The following is a 13,724-nucleotide window of genomic DNA, read 5'->3' as shown; positions in this document are numbered from 1 at the left end:
TGGTCCCTGGTGCAGCTTTAACAGCTTCCTGTAGGAAACCTTCTGACTTGGGATATATCATGAATATTAAATGTTGTTTCTGTGCAGCATTCTGTGGGTAAAGTGCCTTTACATCAGCCAGAAGTGCAGAAGAAGAGTATTAATAATCAATCATAATGACAGTGATGCAGGGTGGTGGGAAGTTAAAGCCTGAAACGCTGCCGGGGGCGTTTGAATCATCCAGCCTGTTGCAGCAGAGGGGTGGAGTCACTTCTTTGTAAATTAGATGAATTAAAACATGAAGCAAAGAGCAGCAGAATAATTTCAGATAAAAAGTGCGTTAGTTCTGCTGTTGGTGCACAGGTCATAAAAACACTTAATGCAGCTTAAAAACACTTAACTCCACCCGGCCGGTGCTGTCATATAATCAGCTTCTATCCCATTAAATTAGAGATAAGCCTCGTTTATCCGCAGTATTCCCATCTTTCTTTCCCTCGCGGTGCTTTTTTTTTTTTATCATTCTGTCGTAACACAAAGAATCTTTTTTTTCTAGAAATTAGACATAAAATTGTTTCGAATATTGTGCCTCAGCAGCGTTTATTTTAGCCTCAGGAAGAATCAGTTTTAACCCGTCGGATCTCCAGTTTATCCCGTAGTTTTGGATTAAATCAGGTTGAAATTGTCAAATAACAGAGGAAATAAATCATTAAATCGTCTTAAAAGTCGGTCTGTGATTCTCATTTAGAGTTTGATTGAATTTTTGCTTTTTTTCACTAAATTTAACCATCTTAACTTGAGATATTAACACTTTTTTACCAAAGCAAAGTGCTGAGCTGACAGGTCTTGTTGTAGATTCTCAGCTTTAGAAACCTTTGAGGATTTCTGGACTCTGAGAACAAATTAAACTAACAGATTTGAACACCAGTTCTTTTCCACTAAAACCCTGAGGCCAGAATCAGGATCCGACTGAAAGACGTTTTTCTGATTCTTACCGATTTTCTGTTGTTTTTAGGTGGATAAAAAGACACAAAAAAACATGGAAAAGATCATAAGTTGGAACAGCTTTGTTCATTAATTCAGAAAAAGGTCAAAAAAAAAAAAAGAAAAACGTGGAAATGTGTTAAAATGTTCACTAGAAGTCGATGGAATCCACAGTGATGTCATCAGTGATGTCACCACATGCAAATTAGGTGATTCAATTAACTACCTTCTTAAACTTTGGGTCACGCTGAACATTTTTACATTTTATCTAAATGTAAAGTTTCCTTAAAAAAAAAAAAACAACTCGTAAATTTAAGAAAAGAACCGAAACAAGAATTTTTTTTAGCTCAAAGATAATAAAATCCTTTCAGTCATTATGACACGAATTTAGTCCCAGAAAGGTTGGATTCTCCTGCCATGAAACAGCAATAATCCCAGAAAGTGGAAGAAACCGTTTTAAAACCTCAGCAACAGGCCGGGAAGACGTTTTAAAGTCAGGCTTAAAGGACGAAAAGAGGAGAAGTGTAGCAGGAAGTCCCTGAAAAAGAAGTACTGTACAGCTTTATGAGCCTTTTTTAAGAATTTAAATCACGTTTGGGCCAAGACTTAAAATGGAGCCGAGCGTCGGTTTCACCGGTTTTAACCCGAACCCCAGCTCCTCCAGAGGGAAACTTTTCTGTGTTTTCATGGAGTTAAGTTTGGAGGAGCAGAGAAATCTTTAACTCCTCGTGTTCCAGATCCTCCGACTCTGTAAAGATGTGGTGGTGACGCTACATTTTGGTCTCTTTGGATGCGATTTAATCACCCGTTTCTGCCAAATAAACTCGCATAAATCGAATTTATTACGAAGTCAGTCGCACCAGATCTGAAGCATGAAGGGTTACAAGAAAAGTGCCAAATTAGTTTAATCAAATCAGGTGAGTGTTGTGCTCCGTAAAGAGAAAAGAATCCAAATATATAAGCTATATTTTCTGCTTCGCTTTGTATTTAAAGCTGAACTTATTAACGCTTGTATATTAACAAAAGATTAAACAACTTGTTAATCAACAGCTCCACGAAGCTTTTTGGCCTCTTTTCGCTCCTAGTTTTGGTTTCGTGACTAAAAGTCGGAGACAAAAATGTTTCTCGAGGAGCCAAAACTTAATGGTGGCGACTTCAGTGATGCGTAACGCTCCTTCTGCTGCCCCCTGGTGGCTCAGACCAGTTAATGCAGCTTTAAATGATGGAATTTAATCATCGAAAGACAAAGAAATGTGACGTTTTATGACCAATTAAGTTTTTGAACCAACTCATCTGTCTGTTGTACATTTCTACATGTTTTACTTCCAAAGCTCCTTACAGCACTTATTATTTCTGTTTATTGTATTTGTGTTAGTCGAGCAGCTGCTCGGAAATCTGTAAAATCAAATCTTAAAACGAGATGCGAACTAAGACTAAATTAAAGATTTTGTTCGGCTTAAATGAGCAAAAAATGTGGCTTTTAAAGTCGAGGAGATCGGCTGTGAGTAAATTAACGGGATTACAGTGGAGTCGCTGTGTTTTAAGATTAAACTTTTACAGTCTTCTGAAAAGCGTCAGATGTTCATTGAAAGTGTTTTATTCCAAGTGAATGCTTCTGATTAAACCATTAAACTTTGTCAGAAAGACAAACTGGTTGTTTCTGGATGTTTTTTCTAAAGGTTGCTTAAACAGTAGCAAAGATCTGAGAAAAATCGACTGGATTTTTATTCGTCTCAAATTTCTGTGCTAATGTGGTCCTGAAGCCTTATTACCGCCTTAAAAAGCACGCAGAGGAAGAATAGAGTTCAGAGAAGGAGAAAGCAGAAGGCCGACCTCTGGTTCTGATGCAGCTTTCTTACATTTAAGGAGTTTTTTCTTCCCACCGTTGCCTCGTTTATGCTCAGATTTCAACTTTCGTAGCAATCTGTTGGTTTCCTTAGCTTAGCTTTTTTAAATTAGCTCTGGAAGAACTCATTTGGATCATTTTCTTGCATCTTTGAAGTGCCTTGAGACGGAGATCTGATGCAGATGTGCTGCTTCATGAATAAAACTTTACAGTTTTTCTTTATGGTCGCCTTAAAGATTTCGACAGCTTTTTACAGCGTCTTTTTTTGTCCTCTTCAACATGAAAACACATGAATGTGTACGGCTGTACATGTTCACAGAGCTTTTATGGTGGTGGCGATACACTAATCTCACGATACGATACGATACACAGCATTCAGCCAACGATTCGGTATGAATTTATTCGATTCGATACGATTTAACGCGTCATTTTCTGAAAGATTTGACGCGAATCGTGGCTGATTGGACTGATGGTCCGACCTTTGAACCGGAACAACACCGCCAGACAAACGGCAACAAACGCAGACTCATGTTTATGTTGTGAATATTACATCATCAACCTGCTGGTTTTACTTGCTAAATACCAGAAACACAAATCCAAATTTTCCTTTTTCATTTTTACGAGGAGCTCAAACAATAAATTACAACAATCCTATGTTCTATAAACAGAAAAGCCATAAAAACCACTGAGCTATGCACTTTATATAGCATTTTTATGAGCTAATTTATCACTGTTTTGTATAATATGACCCCCCCCCCCGCATTATTTTGTATTATGTTAATCTTCTGTGTTTTCACTAATTGTAACGTCTGACTTTTCAATAAAGTTTGCTTAAAAAAAAAACAACGATACTTTATCGGGAAATAAAAATCGCAATATATTGCGGTATCGATAAAAATCGCTCAGCCCTACTGATACATCCACGACTGCAGGGGGACACAAAGATGCCAAATCCTCTTGTACTTGTTTAAGGTGGTTTCAGTCCATATTTTTCTACTGCTGCCCACTAACAGGGAGTTCCTCAAGGCTCTATTCTGGGCTCAGCTGTGTTCTCATCTTCCGTGTTGCCTTCAGGGTCCATTTTACAGCGGCGTTACACCCCACAAATGTAGGGGAAACCAAACAGCAAAAATGTTGCCAAATTCTCTTGTTTTACTTGAGAAATGTGGGAAAAAACTACCGATCTATAGCTCGTAAAAAGCTGTAAATTTTATACGCTGGCGCCAGATTCCTCTGAGTGGTCACGGTAACTCAGCAGCGAATCGCTTCTCCCCGGCGTGGACGGTGATGTGCCGCCGCAGGTGGCTGCCGGATATGAACGTCTTCCCGCAGAAGGAACACCTGAACTGTTTGCAGTCTGTGTGGACGCTCATGTGAACCTTCAGCGATCCCGACTGCGCAAAGCGCTTCCCGCAGTGGACGCAGCCGTAGCGTTTCTCGCCAGTGTGGACGCTCTGGTGGCGTTTGAGGTTGCTGGAGTCTGAGAAGCGTTTGCCACAGAGCATGCAGACAAACGGCTTCTCGCCCGTGTGGACCCTCATGTGGGTCTTTAGGTTCTTGAGGCAGGCCAGAGTTTTCCCACAGCGGTTACAGACGAACGTCTTCCCCGCGGCGTCCTGCCTGCTGAGCCGTTCCTGCAGTCTCCACCTGTTCCTGTGCATCAACGCGCTCCGTCCGTCCGCCGGCTCTTTCTGCGCAGGCTCAGCCGCAGGCGGCGGCGCCCTCTGCTGCTGGTTGAAACCTGCAGGCTGCTCGGCTGCAGACAGAGTCGCGTTGCAGAGGCTGAAAGAGAAGCTGCCGCCACCTGAATCAGCCGAAACGCCAACGTCACGGTTCAGCGCAGACGAGCAGCCCGGCTCGCCACCCGGAGGATTCTGGGTAGGACGGGAGCCGTGCTGAAGCTCAAACATCAAACAGTCAAAACCCCTGGTTTCTTGACTGGTGTTAAGAGAGTTTTGGGTGGAGGTGGAGCTGACTTCCCCGCTCGTCCAGGAGCCGGACAAAACCCCGCCCCTGTCGTCTGCCGCCGCCGCCTCCTGTTTGACCTGCGAGGACGAAGTTTCCGTCTCTGGCGTCTGTCCTTCTGGAGGGAGAAAAGCACAACGTCACACTTCTGACCCTGTTCAGAAAGAGAAAGAGTTCATTCATGAAAGTTCAGCTCGAGTTTGAACCCGATCTGACACCAGAAAAGATCCATCCTGTTAAATCACGAGTACTTACGGTCTGACTCGGACCGGGACCAGGGCTCCTCGTCTTCCACTTTGATCACCACAGCCGTCTCCTCTCCGGCGGGCTGAAATCAGAGCAGGGAGGATGTAAAGCTGCCAGAATGATGAAGGTGCAGTTAGACTCCGCCTCCTCCTTCTCTACTGACCGTCTGCTGAGTCGCTTCCTGTCCAGAGTCTGGCGGTGGACTGGGGTCTCTGCAGCGGGACGTCTCCTGATTGGACAACCGAGACAGCGCTGCCTCTGATGGAAGAAGATATGATCAGTTTTGTTTCGTTTATTTGGCATTTTGTTTTTGTGTATTTTCCAAACTTGTACTCAGAAATATAGTTTAAATCAACATGTTTTAGACATGTCTGTTTTTTTTCACCATCTCTAAAAGTCATAGTTTCTAAATCATTTCATTAGATTTACCCTCTTTTTGCATGTATGTAATTAATTTTACCGGAGTATCATCTGGTTTAAAATAAAAAGCTTTCACATGAATCAACAATTTAATTTGCAGAATATATAATATAGCCATCTAACACAATTAATTTAGTATCAATGATTTTTAAAAGCTTTTACTCTCTTTTGTGCCATCTTTGAACTGTATGTTGGTTAAATCGGTTTGTTTACATCGGCTTTATTCGCCATTATGATCAGGGTGTGGAGATTTCCGACATTACCTACAGTGATTAAACGCAGCACGCGCCGCGCCTGCTTCACGTTCTCGTTCTCGAGTTTAAACTGTTTAAAACGTTTAAAATGTAACCGTTACCTGCCTGCGTCCCGCTCCGCCTCGGCTCGTTGCCCGCGAGCAGATGAACTCGCGGGCGCCCGCTCGCGTGCAGCAGCCCGCCGCTGGCCGCAGCTCGCAGGGCGTTCACGCGTGCGGCTCGGAGCTCCATGAGCCGCAGCTTCCTCCGCAGCACCTCATTCTCTTTGCGGTTCCGCGAGATCTCGAGCTGCAGCACCGTGTAGCCGCTGTCCACGAGCTCGCAGATCTCCGCCACCGCCGTGTTAGCTAGCACCTCCATTATGGAGGCGAGCTGCGCCTGGAAGGCTGTGGCCGGGGACATTTTTCAAGCCGTCGCGTGCGCGTTGTTGACGCAGAAAAGCCCAAATCAACGGTTCGAGGCGGTAACGGAAGCAGCTCGCGTGTTACTGTGTTCACCTGACTGAATAATCCTGAGACGAACCAGGAAGTGACGCGAGCGGAGAAACGACCTGAGATAACCCCCAGTGCGCATGCGCGTAGTTTCTACGTTTTAAAAAACACTACTGAAAAAACGAACTTTACACAAAAAGTCCAGTTTAAAGGTTGCGTTTCGATAGATAAATGATCAGAAAATACAGTTACACGACATTTGATCACATTTAACGAAACATGACTACGTTTTTAAATCATCTAAAGTTAAAAAAAAGTTTTAGTTATTTTGCTCTCCACACAGAACAACACACACTTTCCACACAACATAATCATGAAACTGTTCAACAACAGTCCACTCAGTCTTTCAGTGGACGCAGGAGATAGTTAAAAAAAAATAGGAAATTGTTTGTATGTCTTTATGATGAATAAAACCACGCGGTTTTTATTACTTACTGGATATTATTTCAAGTGACTTCTCCTCCTTGGAAGAAACTAGGGCCTGATGACACAAGTTAAAGTCCAAAGTCTTCAAAGTGCACAAGCTGTGAGGAGTCTTTTACAGCAGGAAGACAGACGACTCAGTCACTGATCTGAGAGGAGAAATGGCGCAGAAAGGAGTTCAGCTGGACCGAGAAAGCTTCTCTTGTTCGATCTGTCTGGATCTGCTGAAGGATCCGGTGACTATTCCCTGTGGACACAGCTACTGCAGGAACTGTATTAAAGGCTTCTGGGATGGAGAGGATCAGAAGGGAATCCACAGCTGCCCTCAGTGCAGGAAAACCTTCACACCGAGGCCTGTCCTGGAGAAAAACACCATGTTAGCTGATTTAGTGGAGCAGCTGAAGAAGACTGGACTCCAAGCTGCTCCTGCTGATCACTGCTATGCTGGACCTGAAGATGTGGCCTGTGATTTCTGCTCTGGAAGAAAACATCCAGGTCCCTCAGTGGCTGAACCAGTGTGGTAAATTCACCTGTTCCCAGCCTCGACCGGTCGTACAGACCACCTCCGCAAACGTCTTCTCTGTGCCGACGCTTCAACATTTGCAATATCAGCATTTGTTCTTCAATATTGATGAGCTCCAACTGCAAATACAGCTGCTCCACCTGGGTTGCCATTGGTTACTGTGGTTAACTCTGAGCGGAAGAAAAAGCAAGGATTCGGCTATAACCCTGAAACCACACAAACACACAGCCACACCCATCTAGCAGCAAGGTGAATTGCAGAGCAACGCGTTCCCTCGATGCAGAACTTCGAATGCTCAGTGACAGCATCTCGTCTACACCGTCGATGTGACAGAGAAGCATAAACTAGGCTTTAAGCTGAAGGAGGAGTCCTGTCAGGCATTTTTGGCCAGTTGGACTTGAAGCAGCTGATGGGCACCAACAGGCAAAGGGGAACGCAGCCTTGGCGGTTGCTAAGACAAAAACTCGGGCATGGGAGGAGTTCGGTGAGGCCATGGAGAACAACTTCCGGACAGCCTCGAAGAAATTCTGGTCCACCATCCGGCGGCTCAGGGGTGGGAAGCAGTGGACCGTCAACACTGTGTATGGTGGGGATGGGGCTCTGCTGACCTCAACTAGAGACGCTGTGAGCAGGTGGGGGGAATACTTGGAGGAGCTCCTCAATCCCATCAACACGCCTTCCAATGAGGAAGCTGAGTCAGGGAGCTCAGATGTGGGGCCTCCCATTTCTGGGTCTGAGGTTCCCATGGTGGTCAAAAAGCTTCTCGTGGCAAGGCCCCGGGGCTGGATGAGGTCCGGAGTTCCTCAAGGCTCTGGATGTTGTAGGGCTGTCTTGGTTGGCACGCCTCTGCAACATGGCATGGACATCGGGGACAGTGCCTCTGGACTGGGGGGGACCAGAGGGTGTGTTCCAACTACAGGGGATCACACTCCTCAGCCTCCGTGGTAAGGTCTATTCGGGGGTACTGGAGAGGAGGATCCGTCGGATCGTTGAATCTCAGATGATAGTTGAATCTCTCGATTCTGTTCATAATTTTCATGGACAGAATTTCTAGGTGCAGCGAAGGCGTTGAGGGGTCCGGTTTGGAGACCTTGGGTCCCTGCTTTTTGCAGATGATGTGGCTCTGTTAGCGTTGTCGGGCCGTGACCTTCAGCTCTCACTGCAGCAGTTCGCAGCCGAGTGTGAAGCGGCTGGGATGAGAATCAGCACCTCCAAATCTGAGACCATGGTCCCCAGCTGGAAAAGGGTGGAACGCTCTCTCCGGGTTGGGAATGAGATCCTTCCCCAAGTGGAGGAGTCCAAGTATCTCGGGGTCTTGTTCACAGTGAGGGACGAATGGAGCAGGAGATTGACGGCGGATCGGTGCAGCGTCTGCAGTGTTGCTCTGCACCGACCGGTGAAGAAGGAGCTGAGCCAGAAGCTCTTAGTTTACTGGTCAATCTACGTTCCCATCCTCACCGATGGTCCCGAGCTGTGGGTAGAGACCAAAGAACAAGATCGCGAATACAAGCGGGTGAAATGGGTTTCCTCCGCAGGGTGTCTGGGCCTCCCTTAGAGATAGGGTGAGAAGCTCAGTCCTCCGGGAGGGGCTCAGAGTAGAACCACTGCTCCTCCACATTGAGAGGAGCCATTTGAGGTGGCATCTGGTTAAGATGCCCCCTGGACGCCTCCCTGGTGAGATGTTCCGGGCACATTCCACTGAGAGGAGACCCCGGAGAGGACCCAGGACAGAGCTGGAGGAAGTGGTCGGGGACAGGGACGTCTGGGCTTCTCTGCTCACCCGACCCCCAGAGAAGCGGCAGATAATGGATGGGTGGATGGGTATCCATCCCCAATCAGCTGAAAGTATTTCAAAGCTCAGTAGCACACAGTAGGGAAAGAAATCAGCTGAAAAGGATGTTCATCTGTGTAGCAAGATAACTGATAGAGAGTGGCTTATAGTTTCAGAGGGGATGGGTTTGATTCTTAGCTTTGGAAGACAAAGAGTTGGAACTCTTCTAGAAAAAGCATTAAAGGGATGCTTGATGTTTGAAGACTAAACTATGCTCTAATGTGCAAAAGGGTGACAGAGCACTGCCTGTGGTTAGACTGAACAGGGGTTCAATTCCCGCAGATGGGCTGTGGACTTCCACCTTTCTTCCAATAAGCAATTAAATCATCTTTTTTTAAGGGATAGAGACCAACAACGAAAGTAAAGTTTGTGTGAGAGCATTAAAGGGCAAACAGCTCAGGCAGATAAAACAGTGAGGTGGTGTTTGGGAGAGTGGGGAATCATAGGCACCAGGTGTGGGTGCTGTTGGGTGAATGATTTCAACTTTGGAGGCTCTGAGATAAACACTTACTGTCCGACACCTAGAATTAATACTTAAAAGCGCTCCCAGAACATATGTTTCATATTCGATTCTCCTCCTCTGTATTTTATTTATTCTATCTACCTTTATGTAATCACGCACTGATTGAATAAGAAACATGAGAACACAATCAGCAGACAAACAACACTACACAACTGTGCCGTAAAGACCTTTGAGCTTCCTTTCCACATCATTTATTGACATCCTGTTGCTAGGCTACATCCCAAAGTATTTATTTAGCCTGACGGCAGCAGAGTTTACGCCGTCCACTCCCGCGAGATTTGGGACCCAATGCAGCCCTCAAATGTGCAGCAACTGATTCCATTATTTCAGGAGAAGCTACTTTATCTGAAGTTCTGTGAAGAAAGAAGCTGACGAGGAACTGGAGCTTTAACACAATGATTCTTTGTGAAAGTGAAGCTAAACTTCTTTCCAAAGGGATTAAAAGAAGAATCAAGCCGTATTTTAACCATGAAGACTGGTGTGAAACAGCTTCAACACACTTCCTGCTCTCACAGCTCTGCTCTGCCCACATTTTTCCTTGTTCCCTCCCCTTCAGACCTGCAGGCTGATGATGGGTGTAACCAACAGCTGGTTCTGTTCTTTGCACCGACAGATGATTTGTAGATCAGAGCTCAGACTAGTTCCAGCTTCCAGGAAGTGAAACTTACTCAGTCAGAGAGGAGAAATGGCGCAGAAAGGAGAGCAGCTGGACCGAGAAAGCTTCTCTTGTTCGATCTGTCTGGATCTGCTGAAGGATCCGGTGACTATTCCCTGTGGACACAGCTACTGCAGGAACTGTATTAAAGGCTTCTGGGATGGAGAGGATCAGAAGGGAATCCACAGCTGCCCTCAGTGCAGGAAAACTTTCACACCGAGGCCTGTCCTGGAGAAAAACACCATGTTAGCGGATTTAGTGGAGCAGCTGAAGAAGACTGGACTCCAAGCTGCTCCTGCTGATCACTGCTATGCTGGAGCTGAAGATGTGGCCTGTGATTTCTGCTCTGGAAGAAAACTGAAAGCCATCAAGTCCTGTTTAGTCTGTCTGGCCTCTTACTGTGAGAAACACCTTCAGCCTCATTATGATGTGGCTCCATTAAAGAAACACAAGCTGGTGGAGCCCTCCAAGAACCTCCAGGAGAACATCTGCTCTCTTCACGGTGAGGTGATGAAGATGTTCTGCCGCTCTGATCAGAAGTCTATCTGTTATCTCTGCTCTGTGGAGGAACATAAAGGCCACGACACAGTGTCAGCTGCAGCAGAAAGGACTGAGAGGCAGAGAGAGCTGGAGGGGAGTCGACAACAAATCCAGCAGAGAGTCCAGGACCGAGAGAAAGATGTGAAGCTGCTTCAGCAGGAGGTGGAGGCCATCAATCAGTCTGCTGATAAAACAGTGGAGCACAGTGAGAAGATCTTCACTGAGCTGATCCGTCTCCTCCAGAAAAGAAGCTCTGAGGTGAAGCAGCAGATCAGATCCCAGCAGGAAACTGAAGTGAGTCGAGTCAAAGAGCTTCAGGAGAAGCTGGAGCAGGAGATCACTGAGCTGAAGAGGAAAGATGCTGAGCTGAAGCAGCTCTCACACACAGAGGATCACACCCAGTTTCTACAGAACTGCCCCTCAGTGTCAGCACTCAGGGAGTCTACACCCTCATCCAGCATCAAGATCCGTCCTCTGAGGCACTTTGAGGCTGTGACAGCAGCTGTGTCAGAGCTCAGAGAGAAACTACAGGACATCCTGAGAGAGGAATGGACCAACATCTCACTGAGAGTCACTGATGTGGATGTTTTACTCCCTCAACCAGAACCAAAGAGCAGAGCTGGATTCTTAAGATATTCATGTAAAATCACACTGGATCCAAACACAGCAAACAGGCAGCTGTTCCTGTCAGAGGGGAACAGAATAGTGACGGGAATGAAACAACGTCAGCCTTATTCTGATCATCCAGACAGATTTACCGGATGTTCTCAGGTCCTGAGCAGAGAGAGTCTGACTGGACGCTGTTACTGGGAGGTGGAGTGGAGAGGGGAAGGAGTTGGTGTCGCAGTCGCATACAAGAACATCAGCAGAGCAGTAAGAGGGAGTGAATGTGAATTTGGAGGAAATAACAAATCTTGGGCATTATATTATTACCAAAACATTTATACATTTTGGTACAACAACATCTCAACCTCCATCTCTGTTCCTCGGTCCTCCAGAGTCGGAGTGTACCTGGATCACAGAGCAGGTATTCTGTCCTTCTACAGCGTCTCTGGAACCATGACTCTGCTCCACAGAGTCCAGACCACATTCACTCAGCCGCTCCATGCTGGAGTTAGGCTTTGGGGCTCTGGAGCCGCAGCTGGTCTGTGTAAAGTGAAATAAATGTATTTAGTCAGCTTGTTGCTGTGATGTCTCTGCACTGCTGTTCTGCTGTTTATTTGCTGCTGTTCTGCTGTTTATTTGCTGTTTATTTGCTGCTTTTTCCTGGGTTTGTGCAGCCATGGAGGATATCACTGCTAATGATGAGTTTTATTCACAGAAATGTTTCTCCACATGAAAATCTAAACTTCTCTGAGCTCTAAATATTAGTTGGATGCTTGTGTTGATGTGTCTGTATGTTGTTGTTTCTCTTCCACTTCATGGAGCCCAACAGAGAGATCAGCAGACCTTCCTTTATCACAGACTCTGTTCACATCTCATCACTTTGTGAATGTAAAATTATTCTGTAGCTACACTGACTTTGATTAGTTTCAGAGATCAAATGTTGCTGCTGTTTTCTAACAGATGAGGAAGTCTGTTCTGAGGTGCTCAGAAACGGTCATTTCCAGGATCAGCAGGAATCAGGAGATCCTTCGTCAGCTTTAATGTGAGAACCAGTGAAGATTTTCACAGCAAATACCGCTTTGAAGGAGTGAACAAAGTGTTTTCTGTTGTCTTCATTTCAGTGTTTGTGTGAAATCTGACGGAGAAAATGTCAAACTGATGTGAGGGTATAACTGAGGCCGTTTTCCTGTAACAGCACAAAGTTCAGAGTTCATGTTCAGAGCAGAAAATATTTGACTTTCTTCAATAAAACAGCTTCATCACAGAGAAATGAGTCCAGTTTTCTTTGAATTTTTCTTTCCTCCGTCTCTCAGAAAGATTTGATCCACATGCTTCAGATGATTAGTTATTATTCTGTGAGCTCTGTTGTTCTGACCTTTCTTCTTTAACAGCGAAGAAACATTTACTTCAGCCGATAAAAACAATGAGAACAAACAGCAGAGACACCACAAACTAACATGTTTAACATGAAGACAATAAAAGGCAAACAGAAGAACAAAAAGGACCTGCTGGGAATGTTTTACACTCTTCATCCTCCTCTATAGCGCCTCCATTAGAGGTCTGTTTCACACCAGAGAAAGAGAAGAGAAAGAGGGGTAACTCTCGCCTGTTTCAGAGAGAGAGGCAACTTAAACTCTCGGTCAGTAACCAATCTAAATAAGGCATTATCTGTCTTTATTTCCCCAATACTTTAAGAAGAATGAATGAATGAACGTGTGCTATAGCTCTGTTAGCTCATAGCTCTGTTATGTGGCTACTTGCAGCTATAGGAGAGCTAACGGAGGGATTTCTACACAGGCACTCTACTGGGACCACTTCATCCACTTCATTTAGTGAATAAAAACAGTATATTATAAGATCAGAATCTTCTCCTCCAAACACTAAACCCTTATGATTGTAAAAGGGTACATTTGTCACCAAACTGGCAACAACACAACAGTTAATGTGAAACTTGAATGACATTAATTACAGTTTCTGTCTCACTGCAGTTGATGTTAAATGTGTTTTCTGTGCACAGCTCATTCACTCCGGTAAGAACGTCCATCTTACTCAAAGTCGTCAAAATCTGATAAATATCCTGCCATGTTGCACAAAACTATCAGCAGCAAACTCTGTGTGAAGTTAGCCGACTGTCACAGAGCACGGAGTGAATAAACTGTGCTGCAGGGGGGCGTGTGGATGAAGTGGTCCCAGTAGAGTGCCTGTGTAGAAATCCCTCCGTTAGCTCTCCTATAGCTGCAAGTAAACAGTTCCTCCAAACTCCCTCAGAAGTGGTTCTGTAGTGTCATTTTTTGTGTTTTGAATGACTTGTGCTGCCAACTCTGGTCTGATGGCTCCCATCAAACACAAATTCTACTTTTCAAAGTAGAAAAGAAACCCAAAACAGCTTTTGTGTGCAGTGCTGGCGCCATCTCATGGACATTTTTCCTTAAATTTCACTT

The 13,724-nt window shown here is 45.2% G+C and overlaps 2 protein-coding genes across 3 annotated transcripts; one reads left to right on the top strand and one right to left on the bottom strand.

The window, feature by feature from the left end:
* Positions 1-2,252: 2,252 nt before the first annotated feature.
* On the bottom strand, positions 2,253-6,201 carry LOC140268516 (uncharacterized). 2 transcript variants are annotated; one of them, XM_072363423.1, is made up of 4 exons: positions 5,793-6,201; positions 5,181-5,275; positions 5,027-5,099; positions 2,253-4,889 (listed from the first exon to the last, which is right to left on the bottom strand). In XM_072363423.1, the coding sequence occupies exons 1-4, from the start codon at positions 6,091-6,093 to the stop codon at positions 4,048-4,050; spliced, it is 1,311 nt and encodes a 436-aa protein (XP_072219524.1). In that variant the 5' UTR covers positions 6,094-6,201; the 3' UTR covers positions 2,253-4,047. The 2 variants fall into 2 exon arrangements, with proteins under 2 accessions (XP_072219524.1, XP_072219525.1); XM_072363424.1 differs by having other exon boundaries at positions 2,253-4,886.
* Positions 6,202-10,121: 3,920 nt separating this feature from the next.
* LOC140268497 (tripartite motif-containing protein 16-like) lies at positions 10,122-12,553 on the top strand. Its single transcript, XM_072363405.1, has one exon. It carries the CDS (start codon positions 10,168-10,170, stop codon positions 11,839-11,841), a length of 1,674 nt encoding a protein of 557 aa, XP_072219506.1. The 5' UTR covers positions 10,122-10,167; the 3' UTR covers positions 11,842-12,553.
* The last annotated feature ends 1,171 nt before the right edge of the window (positions 12,554-13,724 follow it).

Source organism: Leuresthes tenuis, unplaced genomic scaffold (assembly GCF_036924035.1).
Source record: "Leuresthes tenuis unplaced genomic scaffold, fLeuTen1.0.hap1 SCAF_14, whole genome shotgun sequence".
Lineage (NCBI taxonomy): Eukaryota > Metazoa > Chordata > Actinopteri > Atheriniformes > Atherinopsidae > Leuresthes > Leuresthes tenuis.
Note: the sequence above shows the minus strand (reverse complement) of the source record. Positions and strands in the feature narration are given on the sequence as shown.